Source organism: Nannospalax galili, unplaced genomic scaffold (assembly GCF_000622305.1).
Source record: "Nannospalax galili isolate Female #2095 unplaced genomic scaffold, S.galili_v1.0 scaffold256, whole genome shotgun sequence".
In the NCBI taxonomy this organism is placed as follows: domain Eukaryota; kingdom Metazoa; phylum Chordata; class Mammalia; order Rodentia; family Spalacidae; genus Nannospalax; species Nannospalax galili.
Window position 1 is genome coordinate 764118 of NW_008337804.1, and position 14090 is coordinate 778207.

General features: G+C 32.9%; 1 protein-coding gene across 1 annotated transcript in view; it reads left to right on the top strand.

Annotated features, from left to right (window-relative positions):
* Ncam2 (neural cell adhesion molecule 2) overlaps positions 1-4876 on the top strand; it is a 571884-nt gene extending 567008 nt beyond the window's left edge. The window contains exon 18 of the mRNA XM_008832733.2: positions 3935-4876. Coding sequence (XP_008830955.1) covers positions 3935-4046 — 112 coding nt within the window. The 3' untranslated portion in view covers positions 4047-4876. The remainder of the gene's footprint in view (positions 1-3934) is intronic.
* The last annotated feature ends 9214 nt before the right edge of the window (positions 4877-14090 follow it).

A 14090-nucleotide genomic window follows, 5' to 3' on the forward strand; every position in this document is an offset into this window, starting at 1 on the left:
CAAAAAAGGGATAATTTGATCTCTTCTTTTCCAATTATTACTCCTTTAATTTCCTTTTCTTGTCTTATTGCTCTTGCCAGAGTTTCAAGCACTATGTTTGTAAGGTGCATCTTAGGCATTTTTATTTTTTCATTTCACAACTTTCTCTTCAGGTCTTTAGCCTATCTTTTTATTGGGTCATTTATTTAATTTTTTCCGTTGTTTTTTTTTATTTTTGAGTTTTTTGTGTATTCTGGATAATAATCTTCTTTCAGATCGGTAGCAGGTGAAGATTTTCTCCCACTCAATGGGTTTCCTCATTTATCTTTACCTCTGAATAAAATTCAGTCATGCATATGTACCATATAGTCATTATCCATTCATCAGCTGATGGACAATTAGAGTGTTTCACTTTCCTGGCTATTATGAGTAGAGAATCAGTGAACATGACTGAACTTGTAATAGGATGTGGGATAGTGTGGGTAACCTGAGGAGGGATAAACTTGTACCATCATGTATTGTTCTGTTTTTAGAGGAATTTCCACACTTATAACCAAATTTGCTATACCAATTTAGACTCCCACCTACAGTGAATAAGGGTGCCATTTTCCCCATATCCTTGCAAGCATTGGTTGCCTTATAATTTCTTGACAATGGCTATTCTTATTGGTGTGATATAGAATCTAAATGTAGTTTTAATTTGCATTTATCTGTTGCCTATGTTGAACACTTTTAAAAAGGTCTGTCAGTCATTTTTACTTCATTAGTTAATTCTCAGTTCAGACTCATGGATCATTTTTTGTTTTTTTCTTAGTGCTTAGTTTTTAAAAATTTAGGTATCCTAGAAATAACATTAAACTATAATTTTAACATATATTAGGTTTAGGTTGCTTAGTGCCAATTTACAAGTGTTCTGTTATTTAGATTTTGCAACTCTCATAGGTCTATTCAAACTTCAGCAGATATTTCAACTAAACCTTTGGACATGAACGTGTTTCTTGATTCGTGTATAAAATGTTAAAATGATTCCTCCTGAGTTATCATTAAGAAATGATAGTAGCATGTCATTTAACACAGTTGATAAAAACAAAATCATCTTCATCACTTTCTTTGTCACTGTTCACAGAAATCAAATCAAGTATCTTGTTTTGTTTCTTGTTAACATTCCTTTTAAGGGTAATCTGATTAGGGTTTCAATCTCTAGTCATAGTCACAGGCGAAGAATTGCCAGATCAAGAAAAAATATTGAAACATCTCTATTTTTAACAGAGCTGAAATAATATAGACAAATAAGAAGTACCACTATTTCACTGCAAATATAGGGATATTTTTAATGACTGCCTTTAAAGAATTTTACTGTCTCGATGGAAGTCAACTGTTTTAGAAACACCTACTTAAAATAGGTTTTATAATTTCCATTTAAGAAAGTAAAGCATTGCATAACAAAGAAACTGCTTATCAGAAAATATAGAAAAAAGAAACCTTAATTCGATAATAATTGTTAAAAACTATTTAACATAAATTTAATTATACGTTTACCATCTCATAATCAGTAGAAAAACTGGGTTCATTAAACATCCAATACATCCTATGTGTTTTATGTATATTTTTAATGAGTTTTGTGCATTTGATGTAATATATCTTAACCAAATTTAGACCTTCCCTCCCACTTCCTGCCATAGCCGCAACCCACATCATATCTCTTGCATTCTGTCATATATGCTGAGCCCTGTCTTGTCAAGCATTTGTACCCATATGCCCCTTGGTGCAAGTTCATCCACTGGAGTCTAGTCAGCCTACCTAGAGTCACTCCTCTAAGTATCTACTCTCCCTCACCTCACAGTAATTCATTGCTAATAGATCCTCTGCTAAGGTCAAGGCCTGCTGCCTATTTGCTAGATTTTGATCCGATTGAGTTGGCATGGTCTTGTGCATGCTGTCACCATTGTTCCAAGTTCATATGAGCAAGTTTCCAGAGGCCTGAAAGCCTCTTGTCTCTTTACGTTCACACAGTAAGTCTGGCTCCTACAATCTTTCTGGCCCCTCTTCAGCAATGATCTCAGAGCCATGGATAAGTGAGGTTTAATATAGGAATCCTATCCTGGGACACATACTCTCCAGCCTCTTAATCTCTAAAACTTGCCCAGTTAAAACCCCTGAATACTGAGAGATTCATTGGTATCCTCTTCTTTACCACTGTTCTATGTTCAATGAGCCTTAGGTTTAGAGGTTGCATTGTAGATGTGTCTGGGGAATGTCTGGGGACACTGACTTGATACCCCATGTACCCTGTCATCTTAACAGGGATGACAGGGTATATGGGCTTCAGTGTGGTCTTGGGGTTTGAGAGGATGCTAGTGGGGAAGGGGGTATAAAGATAATTAAAATAATTTGAGATATTCTATATAAAAATACAAAAGTTAAATAAAAAAATTTAAAAAAAACTGAAAAATACACATACAGTTCCTGAACATGAGTGTGTGTATACCAGAGTGGGATGCACACATATGTGCATTTATATTAAGCTTAGTTCTTCCTTCCTGCAGGTTGTCACCTTTGTTTCAAATAAACTGTCTTTTGGACCATGCACAAACTATCCATTACAGATTTCTACAAGTAAGGAATGAGAATTCCAGCTAACCTATCAATACTTACATTTTTCTCTGCAATTTGATGCTATAAATGACATATTGTCTTTATAATTTTTTGCTGTCCACGTTTTCAACTTTCAAACGAGGCAAAAAGGAAAAGTGAATACACTTCTATAGCATACATATAGAAGGCTGTACTAACGGGTGTTGAGAACTTAGCACTTCATTCTCAATAACAGCTCTGATTCATTTTTGTCTATTGCTTGCTCGTGATGGGTTGCTTTTCACATAATTTCTTTGATTGCCGTTTCACAATTGTCTAACCTGCTTATTAGGAAATATAAATTGCAAGTAAATAATTGAGGCGCTTACATAGAAACATTCATTCGTCCATAAAATGATGAGATGGAAGACAGAGATAAACTGAAACTCTAGCATACCCTAGATAGAATTTTAAACTAATGAATGTTACAATGAAAAGAAAATAAAAATCAGGAAATTTTCATTCAATTGCATCACCCTAAGGCTTAAGTTTTGTATTGATTCATTGTCATAATGAGAAACAACCTTCAAAAATTATGTTCCAAGCTGATATAAAATTATCAATAAGAAATAATAATGAAGTTAAAGGAATATATAAGAAAATATAAAATAAAATAATAAATTCTTAAACTGTATTTTTCTCGATTAAGTCCCAATGGAGATGATAATTCACACACTTTTTAATTCTGTGGAATGAGAAGCCAGAAAGTATGGTTTGTACTACAGGATTAAGGGATACTTTAAATTACACAGTGGGCATATAAAGAAAATTAGCAATTTTTTAAAGATGAAGTAATTTTCAAATCTGTTACCGAACAATGAGCATTTCTTCTCATATATATTCTAAAATACTTTGATTCGTGCCTCCTCCGTACAGCATTACATTCTTAAAGTAAATAATTATTTTATTAATGACTAAGTTATTTTGCAAATAATTTGATAATACTTTAAGTTTTTACCTGTTTCTCTCTAATTGGTATACTAGGCTTCACTACGAGACATTTACTTAAAATGCTAGACATATGTTGTAAATTATCCTAGCAGGACCAAAGAGCTCGCTCATTACTTAAGAGCACTGGCTGCTCTAGTACAGGAACCTGGTTCGATTCCCAACACACATGGGACAGCTAGCAACATTTTATAACTCCAGTTCCAGGGGATCCAATGTCTTCTTCTCTGATCTCTACAGGCATTGCATGACATGGGTACACCTACTACCTACATGCAGGCAAAACATGCATACACATTAAAAAAAAAAAAAAGAAAAGAAAAAGAAAAAAATGTTCTAGCAAATGGAGTTTATTATTTCTATTTATTTCCAGAAAACTACCTTTAAAAGAAGAAAATGGAAAAGAAGTGCTAAATGCTGAAACCATAGAAATTAAAGTATCTAATGACATCATCCAATCAAAAGAAGATGACAGCAAAGCGTAACCACAATGCTCCAGCAGCTTGGTCTGCACTACAAAACGCATTTGGATTGCAGTGACCCTACAACCAAAACTATTCCATTGACCTTAATTTCTTGGGAAACGTCTAGCTTGGAATAGCTTGTATACATATACATATGATAACTCCTCCAACCATGGTCCATTTACTTTTGTGTTGTTGTTGTGGTTGTTAATTTTGTTAAGAATTTTGGTATAAAAGCTTGATTGGCACCAACTCTTGGGTATCAATTTGAATGTACGATTGATGTACTGCAACTTATTATATGGTTCAAGTGCTCTTCCTTTAAGGTTTTGTCTCACATAACACCAACAAATATATTTTCAAGCTCTCTAAAATATGAAGCTGTAATAGAAGGCAGTACAAAGGCTTTGTGAGCTTAATGTATAAGAAAGCCTGCATGTTTATGAATCTTATCTTGGGCAAACACATTATTAGAGTGGCTTACAGCTTAAAATGAAGGCACATAATAAAGGTTACACTTTTATCAGGGGATATTCAGGGAAGCCAGGCTTGAAAAAGCCAGTTAGTTATCTTCTGCAGATATTGAAAATTGAGGAAGTGGAGAATTCTTTTCAAATAATGATTACAGTAAATTTTCAACCTTGATATTTGATATGCTGAAATACCAGGTCAACATTGCTACACATTTGAAAGATTATTTGGATGTGAAATTCCATTAGAAAGACTCTAAATTTCTCTCTTTAGCTATGCCATACTCACAATGGATTACACAAAAAGTAAATGTAATACAAGTGAAAATGATATTGATTTCTGCCCTCAGCTTCAAATAAAGTGAATTTAAATGGGAAAAATATCAATATTCTGTGTTGATATATTTACAAATACATGATTATATTTATTTTTAAAATGATTTGCCAAAAAAGTTATTTGTCTTCAAGTATTTAGAGTTATATTAAATACATTTTGGTGTATAGTTTTAGATAATCTTCAAGAAGTAATTTTCTGGATCTTATAGGTTCCTCCTTAAGTAAAATAGGCATTAAAATTACATGTTAAAATGAATTAATTTAAGATATAAAGGTGCCAGAGAAGAATCACTCATAAACAATTGAAATGCCATTATTGTCTTTATTATAAATCATTGAAGTTTGCACCCATTTTAAGATTTTGATAAACAGCTATGGTTGTAGAAATTCTTATAAAAATTCAGCATCAATTTTCTAATATCACTTGTAAGGTCTATACAAGAATACAATACTAACTTCCAAGCTATGCAAGCTCCCTAAGGTAAAAGAATGAATTATAATTTAACTTATACAGAAGGTACAATGCATTTATGGTTATAAATATATATACCCACTGGGAGCAGGGTTTAGATTATTTCTTACACTAGAGAGCCAAAGGTTTCTTTATTTTCTCTCCCATTCAAAACCTTTGGTGTTTCCGGTACAGAATGATTAGCTCCAATACTAACTCATTGGAATACATTCCAATAGTTGATTGGAGGAATTTTAACAGTGTAGAGGAACCTGCTTTTAGAGTGTATCTCCTTTGAGGTAATTTGATGAAAATTAAATTCAAAATTAATATCAGTCATGAATATTTGTAGCTATAAAGTGCTTAAACTTGTCAGCCATGGAGAGACAAATAAGTCACTTTGTCCTGTTCCTCACATTGCTGACTATAAGCTGGTCAGAATGTGTCCAACTGCATGTTAAAACACCATGATCTTCACAGTATCATTGCTGTAAATTCAGGGATCATGAAGGGATCTCTCCTTGCTACCCTTCCTGGTATATTCTAGAGAGAGAAAATAGTATGTGTGCCTCTGTAGGAATCTGAACAGTGTCTAAAATAAACAAACAAACTAGTTTTATCTTTTTGACTAACTTGATTATCCAATTGGCTCTTGACAAATTTGTCTGTTGGTGTTTAGCTTATGTTTGTCTGATGATTTAGTCTCCTTAATTTTCCTGCCCTTTATTTTCTTTGTTTTGTACCAATGTGCTAACACTAGTTGAAATACTTGAATTAGTTTCTTTGTGGGAAGTGAAAAAGCTTAGTAGTGTCTATGAAGCAATAGCCATGAACACTAATGTTTTCTGGATAGGATCACACAGTTTTCAAATAATGATAGTAAAACAATTTGGATGGATGAGAAAGCAATTTTGCATGTTTACTGTTGTCATGTTTGTGCTACACTAAATGAACAGAGAAATCATAATGGCAGAAAATTCTTCTTTCCCCAATTTGAAATGCTCATTTCCCCTTTCTTTGGATTGTGTACAATAATCGGTTGAATTAAATTGATATGCATACTGTTAAATTTCTTGCAAATCGTATGGAGTCATTACCAGAAACATAAAACTAATTGGGAAAAAATTCAGATAGACTGTTTCAAGCACACAGATTCAGTTGTCTGTCTGAGAAATCCTTAATTATTGTCTGAAGTCTGTGCCCAGTAGGAACTAGTCGTTGCTATGATAAGCATTTTGTTTAAGATTTACAAGGGATGCTTCAAATCACACTATTTACAAAGTTTCCAAATGAGAAATGTTTTATAGTAGATTACACTGCATGAATAAGCCTGAAATAGTCTAGTTTAAAATTTTTTATTCTAGACTAGACAAATTCAGGGTACTTAGTAACTATTACTATTACTGCCTGAAATCCCCCTTAAGTTTCATGATAAAATGTCCAGAGCTGACTAAATTTAAGTACTGTTAAGAGAATCTGATCTCCGTGTCACTTTAAATGATGAGCAAAATGCAAGATTATAAGAAATTTAAAAATGACAATCTATATTTGACATCCTAGAAGAGAAAGCAGTAATAGAATTTTAATACGTATTCATTTTAAAATTGTCACAAATCAGTGAGTCTAAGTATTTTACAATGATTTTTCAAATGGGTTAAAATCCCAATTTCAGCTGGTTAATTTATTATTTTTGTGAATAAGGCATATTACTATTCTATTCATACTAATATCTTACATTAATTTAGTCTTTAAATTTTTCCCTTATTTTTAATATTAATACTTATAACACCATTTTTTCAAAAGCTTTTCGATTCAGTAAATTTCATATAAATCTTAGTCTCTAAGTTAAACATTTATATATATATAGAAACATGTTATTAACCAAATGATTTATAAGTGCCAACAAGTAATTATATTTTGATAATCACCTCTTTATTTTATGCTTATTTTAAATAAGTAAGAGGTATTTGTGCCTTTATATTAACATGACACTCTGTTATTGAAAAACAACTTCCATCATTATTGACATATTTTGATCATATCTATGACCCTCAAACTACATTATTCGCATTCAATGAATAGCTCAATTCAAACTAATTTTTCCTAAGTATAAAATCCAAATACATTATATTGTGTGATCTATGTTCACATATGAAAAATTAGTTCCTTTCACTAAATCAGTGAAATACTTAATTTGTTCTAGATTGCTTTTCTAAACAATAAGTACATTAAATATTGAAAATTGTGTTTGTTAGGTAAAAGAAAACACAGAAGATGATATTTGGAAATGGCAAATTCTTGTGATGTCGCTTGAATCTTCATTATTGTTGTTGAAATGACAAATTATCCTTGTTATAATAAGACACAGAATGAAAATATTTACAACTGAAGTGCTAGAAGAATTTTACTTATTTTAATTTTAGAAATATTGATGTAGCATATCATAATTATTTCAAATAAGTGGTATCCTTTGTCATGAAGAATAATATAAATGCTCTAATTTAATTCATTGTGGAGGTATTTTCCAGAGTGTTTTTCACTTTATGAGTAGTTGAAAAAACTTTTAAAATGGGAGCTTTCAATATTTATCTCTGAAAAGATTTCCATCTCTTCATAAAATCTTTGAATGATTCTGTCTAAAACTAAAAGATATTGACATGTGCTAAAATTAAATATAGTAGGTTAAAACAAGCTACATTACTCTCAAAAGAAGACTTACTTATGAAAATGTTATAAATATCTATAAACATGCTTTTAATAATGTTCCAATATGAAACAATTGTGTGTGTAAATGAAAATACTGTAAAAGGATCTAAACAAAGTAGTAGCTGAGTACTTGTAACTTTCTTCCAGGCTCCACCCTTCCTGTTTCTTTTATTAAATTGCATTTACTCATGTAGATGCAGTTATTTAACAAAATTATAAAGGAAAACTAATAAAATTATTTCTCCTCATATAAAAGTCAAAGATTTTTAGACTTTTATATTACATATAATGGTGAATATTTATTTGAAAACATTTTTAATATTCTTAGAAAGAGTTCATTTTTTACTATAGAATTTTATCAGTAATTTAAATCAATTACATGGTACCATATCTTCAATTTTTATTAGAAAAACAATTTTAAGGCTATTTTCCAAAATTCATAAATATTATTATAGAAATTTCCCATATACATTTAAATATCACATTTTTGTTTTCTTTCTGTCTAGTGAAAACTCATACCATATTAGAGTCTAATTTTATCCTCCAGGAAGAGAATAAAGCAATGATTTTTGGAACATTTCTATCAGAACCAGAAAGGAGAGTTGAAAATAAAGATGAAATGATCCGGGAAAGTTAACTTCATTTGGAATAGATAAAGACCAGGTTGTGAAAAATGACTGACCTGGGAGTATAAACATTATTTAGAAGCAAATTTGTGCCAATGATACTAAAGGTAAAGAAAAAATGTAATGCATTCTTGGAGATCATGTGAAAAGAGATAGAATCTATGATTCAATTTGCAAATACAGTTTTTTAAGAAGACATCATGTTCCTGCAAAATAAATGGTATCACTAAAAACAAATACAATTGTTACCATCTTAAGAAATGTTGTCAGTTTAGCATTTGCCTCTGACCCCTGTTAGATCAATTTCTTAGAAGTAAAATTTTAAAAAAACCCATGCTTTTGAGTATGAAAATTCTATACTCTGTTCAGTATGCATTAAAATATACAATCATTTATTTTCATTAACTTATATATTCCATTCAAATTCTGTATTCTTAAGTTAACTATTATGGTTTCTTATTTTTCAGTATAGTATGTCCCTATGAAATGCTGTATATATATGTTTAAACTGTAAAAATATACTGCAAATGTTGAAGTTTTGTATTTATGAGAGACATTGAAAGTATGGCTTATGGTATATCAAAATTGTCACTCTTCACCATTTGTATATTAATAGTAAAGATACTTTTACTTTAATAAAGTGTTGAATTTTATGTTTTTCTAATAATATCTCAATAATGAATGAGCTTATGATTGATAAATACATTCCTTTTCCAGAAATGTTACAAACATGTCACTAGATATTCCAAAGGAAAAGAAAAATGTTTTCTGTCAACTTGTATCATTTAGCTTCACAATCTTACATTTTCCTTGTAGTCTTGTAATGCTCATCTCAGATAAATAATAATAATAAGCAATTGTACTAGAGATATGTTTCCCCTACAGCTTCATTAGTATCACCCAGGAAACTGAAAAAAATGAGTATTTCTAGGTCTCAAGGAAGACCAGGTGTATCTCTACATTCTGGGAGAGCAACTGTGTTGTGTTATTACATGGCGGTCTTGATTGTGGTGTACACTGAAGTTTGAGAGACACTGAGTTTGAGATATGTTTCTTTTATATTTGCCGCATATTTACTTTTTAAACTATGAATGAAAGGCACCTTATTAAATATAGAAAACTATGCTTTAATATAGCCTAATAGACTACTATCAAATTTTATACTCTGTAAATTCATATGTATAAGAAAAAAAAAAAAAGACTTGGAGCTGGAGAGATAGCTCAGTGGTTGAGGGCAATGGTTATTCTTGCAGAGGATCCAAGTTCAGTTCTAAGCACTCACAAGGCAACTAACAACTGCCCACAACTACAGTTCCAGGGTATTTGACACACTCTTGGCCTCCATGTGCATTGCACAACACAAGTGCCCTTATATATATGCAAACAGCAGTCATACGCATAAAATCAATCAAATACCATTTTAAAAGAATGTCTTGATGAAAATATATGTTGGTGCCTCTTCACTCAACAGATATGTAGTTTTGGTACTGGTAGAATTAACAAAGAATAAGGATATGTTAAAAAGAAATAATACTTCATCTAGATGTGGAGCCAGAGTAAGGGGGCCAAAGAGAAAGCTCAGCCTGGTCATTCTTGTGGAAGATCCAGGTTCAAACCCAACACCCACATGATGGCTAAGAACCATCCATAACTCTAGGTCCAGGGTATCCAACGTCCTTTTCTGTCCCCCATGTTTGCTACGTGACACGGGTGCATTTATAGACATGCAAGCATAACACTCATATACATAAAAATAAAATAAATAAAAATAAAAATGACAGTGAAATGTATTTGTTCAAAAGCCTGTTGAAATAAGGTCCCCTGAAAGAGGAGAGAGAGAGAGAGAGAACAAATTTCAGGCAGGGGACACTTACCTTTGAGTTGTTGATCAGGGCAGTCCAAATAACTCAGGATATTGTCACAACCCTTGATTGCTTTGGAAACTTGACCCTATTACTGAAGACAGGACATATTTTAGACACAGGACTTGGCGTTATCAAGCTGGAACTGTACTGAAAGCTTCATTCTTGAAGGCTAGCTCCCATTGTATCAGAAGATACTATGTAAACTGCCAAGGGAGACAACCAATGACCCTACCCAGCTGTAAGTCTGTGAACAATAATGACCAGCCCAGCAAATAATCTCTACTGTTGCAGTAGTGGCATGTTTAACTTAAAGGTAATTATCAGCTGTCTAATTGGACTTAAGGGCCAATTAGTGGTCCTTAACAGGAAAAAACTCCTGTATGGTACTGTCAACACAGCAAAGTACACATGGCAGGAGGGTCATAGATCCTAGACAAAAAATCTAGTTTTGTCACACCCCTAGATCAATGTAATTTCTTGCTGTATTTTAAATGTGCCCTTATATTTACAGGATATCCTTATATTTACATCATCATATATATCCTACATATACTTCACACCATTCAAGGAAGCTTCTTTTGCAGCAGATAGACATATTGTTAAGTTCCACAACAGGTCAAATGCACAGAATAAGTTTTGTAAGGTGCTCAACCCTAAGTGACACATCTACAATGCAACCTCTATACCTAAGATTCTCATCAGTGAAATTTCCTCATGCAACACAGGGTGATTAACCCTGAAAAACACAAGTAGCCAAAATGTAGATACAAGATACTGCAGAGTGCTTAATCTGGAATAGGACACATATCAAACTTCTATAACCTAAGGCAGGGACAATTATGGAAGAGAGGAGAGAAAATTTGTAAGAGCCAGAGGTAGTTGATGACCACAAGGAAGCAGTGTTTCCAGACAGCAGGGAAGCTATGAAAAGGAACTTGGCAATGGTAGCACCATGGACAAGATTCATGCAAACTCAAGCCAGACAAAATCAAGCTCAGAAGTGAGGAAGCAAGTAAGAAGCTCTAACCTTAGCTGAAGAACTACTGGAAACCAATGACTACTGGGAGAGGGAGACAAGGTTTTCTTTAAGTATGTGACTAGAGTGGTTAACCAGGCTCTAGTCGATGAACACACCAAAGGACATGTGTGGATACAAACTTGTCTCAATGGTCCTTAGTAGATATGACAGAGTACATAAAATCTGGCGTAATGGAGTTATAAGGGGAGAGCAGTGAAGTAAAAGTGTCAAATACGATAAAAATACATTGTATGGACGTCAAAAAATTCAATACAAAACCTAACAGCTAAGGCCACCAAATTCTAGTATATATCATGCTTTTGTGCATTTTTTTGGATCAAGTTTATGTTTCCTTCTACCATCATGAAATATTGAGATTCATCACTATTTCTAAGGAAAAAAAAACATTATGTATGCATGTATTATGTATAGAGTTATTTTATTTATATGTTTTATAATATATATGTTTCCATAGTTTATGCAATCAAGACTTAGATAATATTTTGATATATATATATATGTGTGTGTATGTATGTATAGTATGTGTGTATGTGTTTGTGTATGCCTCCATGGTTTTTGCAATTGTAAGTTCTATAGTGTGGTGAATCTGTTATTTGCAGTCTGAACCCTCTGGAAGCCAAAGATAACAAAAAGTTATTTCTTCAGAAGCAATGCTATAGATGTAGATTTCTATGATAATGGTTATAGCTTTTTACAGTCCCATGAGATGACAGATCATCAGAACAATTATGTGTAGGGAAGACACAGAGTTAAATGCCACTCCTTTCATAATGGAATCACTTCAACATAGTCCCAAACTACCTATTAACTCTCAGAGTTGTAGGAAAGGTGTACCAGAGACTCATAGTTCGTTTCAGTTGTGGGCACAATACTCAGTTGCAGATGCTTTGAGAACTTTGGAAAGATGCTATATTTGTATCAAATTGTGTTTCTTCAGAATTTTGAGCAAGACCCAGTTTTCCTCTGCTGATAGCTATTTTCTATTTGATCATCATTATAAACTGAACAAATCTAACCTACAGAGGTACAAATTTGGGCATGTTCAGCAATGCTACATCGTCAAAGAAATTGGAGATTACATACTAGGCCAAAGCAGAGCTTAAATATATATTATGTGAAGAACAAGTTTAAGTGTCCAAGCTTCTGGTCCTGATCCAGTTCTTTCTCTTTGCCAGCTTACACATATAATGTTATAGTTAATTATCTACAATTAGGCAATGAAGTAACAACTTTCAGCAGAATACCTGACTGTTCACTTTTCTTGGAAGTAAAAATATCAAAATATGTAATTATATACTGAATCATGAGTATAAACAGGGATAATTCACTTGTTGCTGGAATATTAATGATGAAGGATTTGCTAGAGATGGAGAAGCAGAATTGGGATATGCCTCTTTGGAATGGCAAAATATGAAGAGACCTATGTTTGTTCCGTATGTTCAACAGTCACCTCAGCTGAGGAGGACCTTAATTACTGAGTGGTGAGGATGACTCATAAGCTGGATGCCCCTCAGCTGCTCACACTCACTACAGCTACCATCAGCCAGTGCGCTCATGAAGAAAATATGTTAATGTTTCATGACATCAATTATAAATTCTTCTATTTGAGTATCTCCATACAAAATTCACAGTGTGCTAGTGCTTTCCTTCCTGGTGGATATTAGCACAGTATCACTTATTACTGTAATAAAAAAGTAGAAAGCAAAATGCCAAAACCTTAGGACCAATTTAGACAGCTGATCTTTAAAATTCTACTTTATTGCCACTATTCTTTCTTTCTTTCTTTCTTTCTTTTTCTTTCTTTCTTTCTTTCTTTCTTTCTTTCTTTCTTTCTTTCTTTCTTTCTTTCTTTCTTTCTTTCTTTCTTAAGACAGAGTCTCCCTGTAGCCATAGCTACCCTGAAACTCACTATGTAGGCCAGTCCAGGCTGTCATCAGTCTCACAGGCATTCACCTACCTCTGCCTCCCAAATGCTAGGATTAAAGGCTTGCTCCTAGCCCTTCTACCATCACTCTTATTTCCAAAATCATATGAGTCAGAGTTTTGCAAAAGAAACACTAGGTTGAGAGACAGACAGAGCAGTAGAGATACACCTTCAGGTATATTCCCTACGTAATATATTTTTATCATATATAGGCAATATTATGATTATTATTATTGACTACATTGTTTTAAATATATGGTTATTTATTTGTTTATTTATTTATTTTATGTGTATGAGTGTTATGCATGCATGTATGTGAGTACACCCTTGTTGTACAGTGCCCCCGGAGAAGCCATCACTTCTCTTCATTACACTGCAGACTGTTATGAAACATTCCAAAATTAACACTTCAGGCCAAAATACAGGAAAAATGGAAAGAAAACAGGAAGATTAAGAGAAAGAATGATCCTGAGCAAGAAGAGTAGAAGACAGGTGTCACCAAGGTGGAAATGGGTAAAATGAGAGCATCTAAATGGGAGGGATAGAAGAAAGGTTATTAAAGGAATTATGGGGGTGAAGGGAAAGAAGGAGCAAAAGAGGGGGAAGACACGAAGACAGGTATTACCAAGGGTAAAATGTGGGAAATGG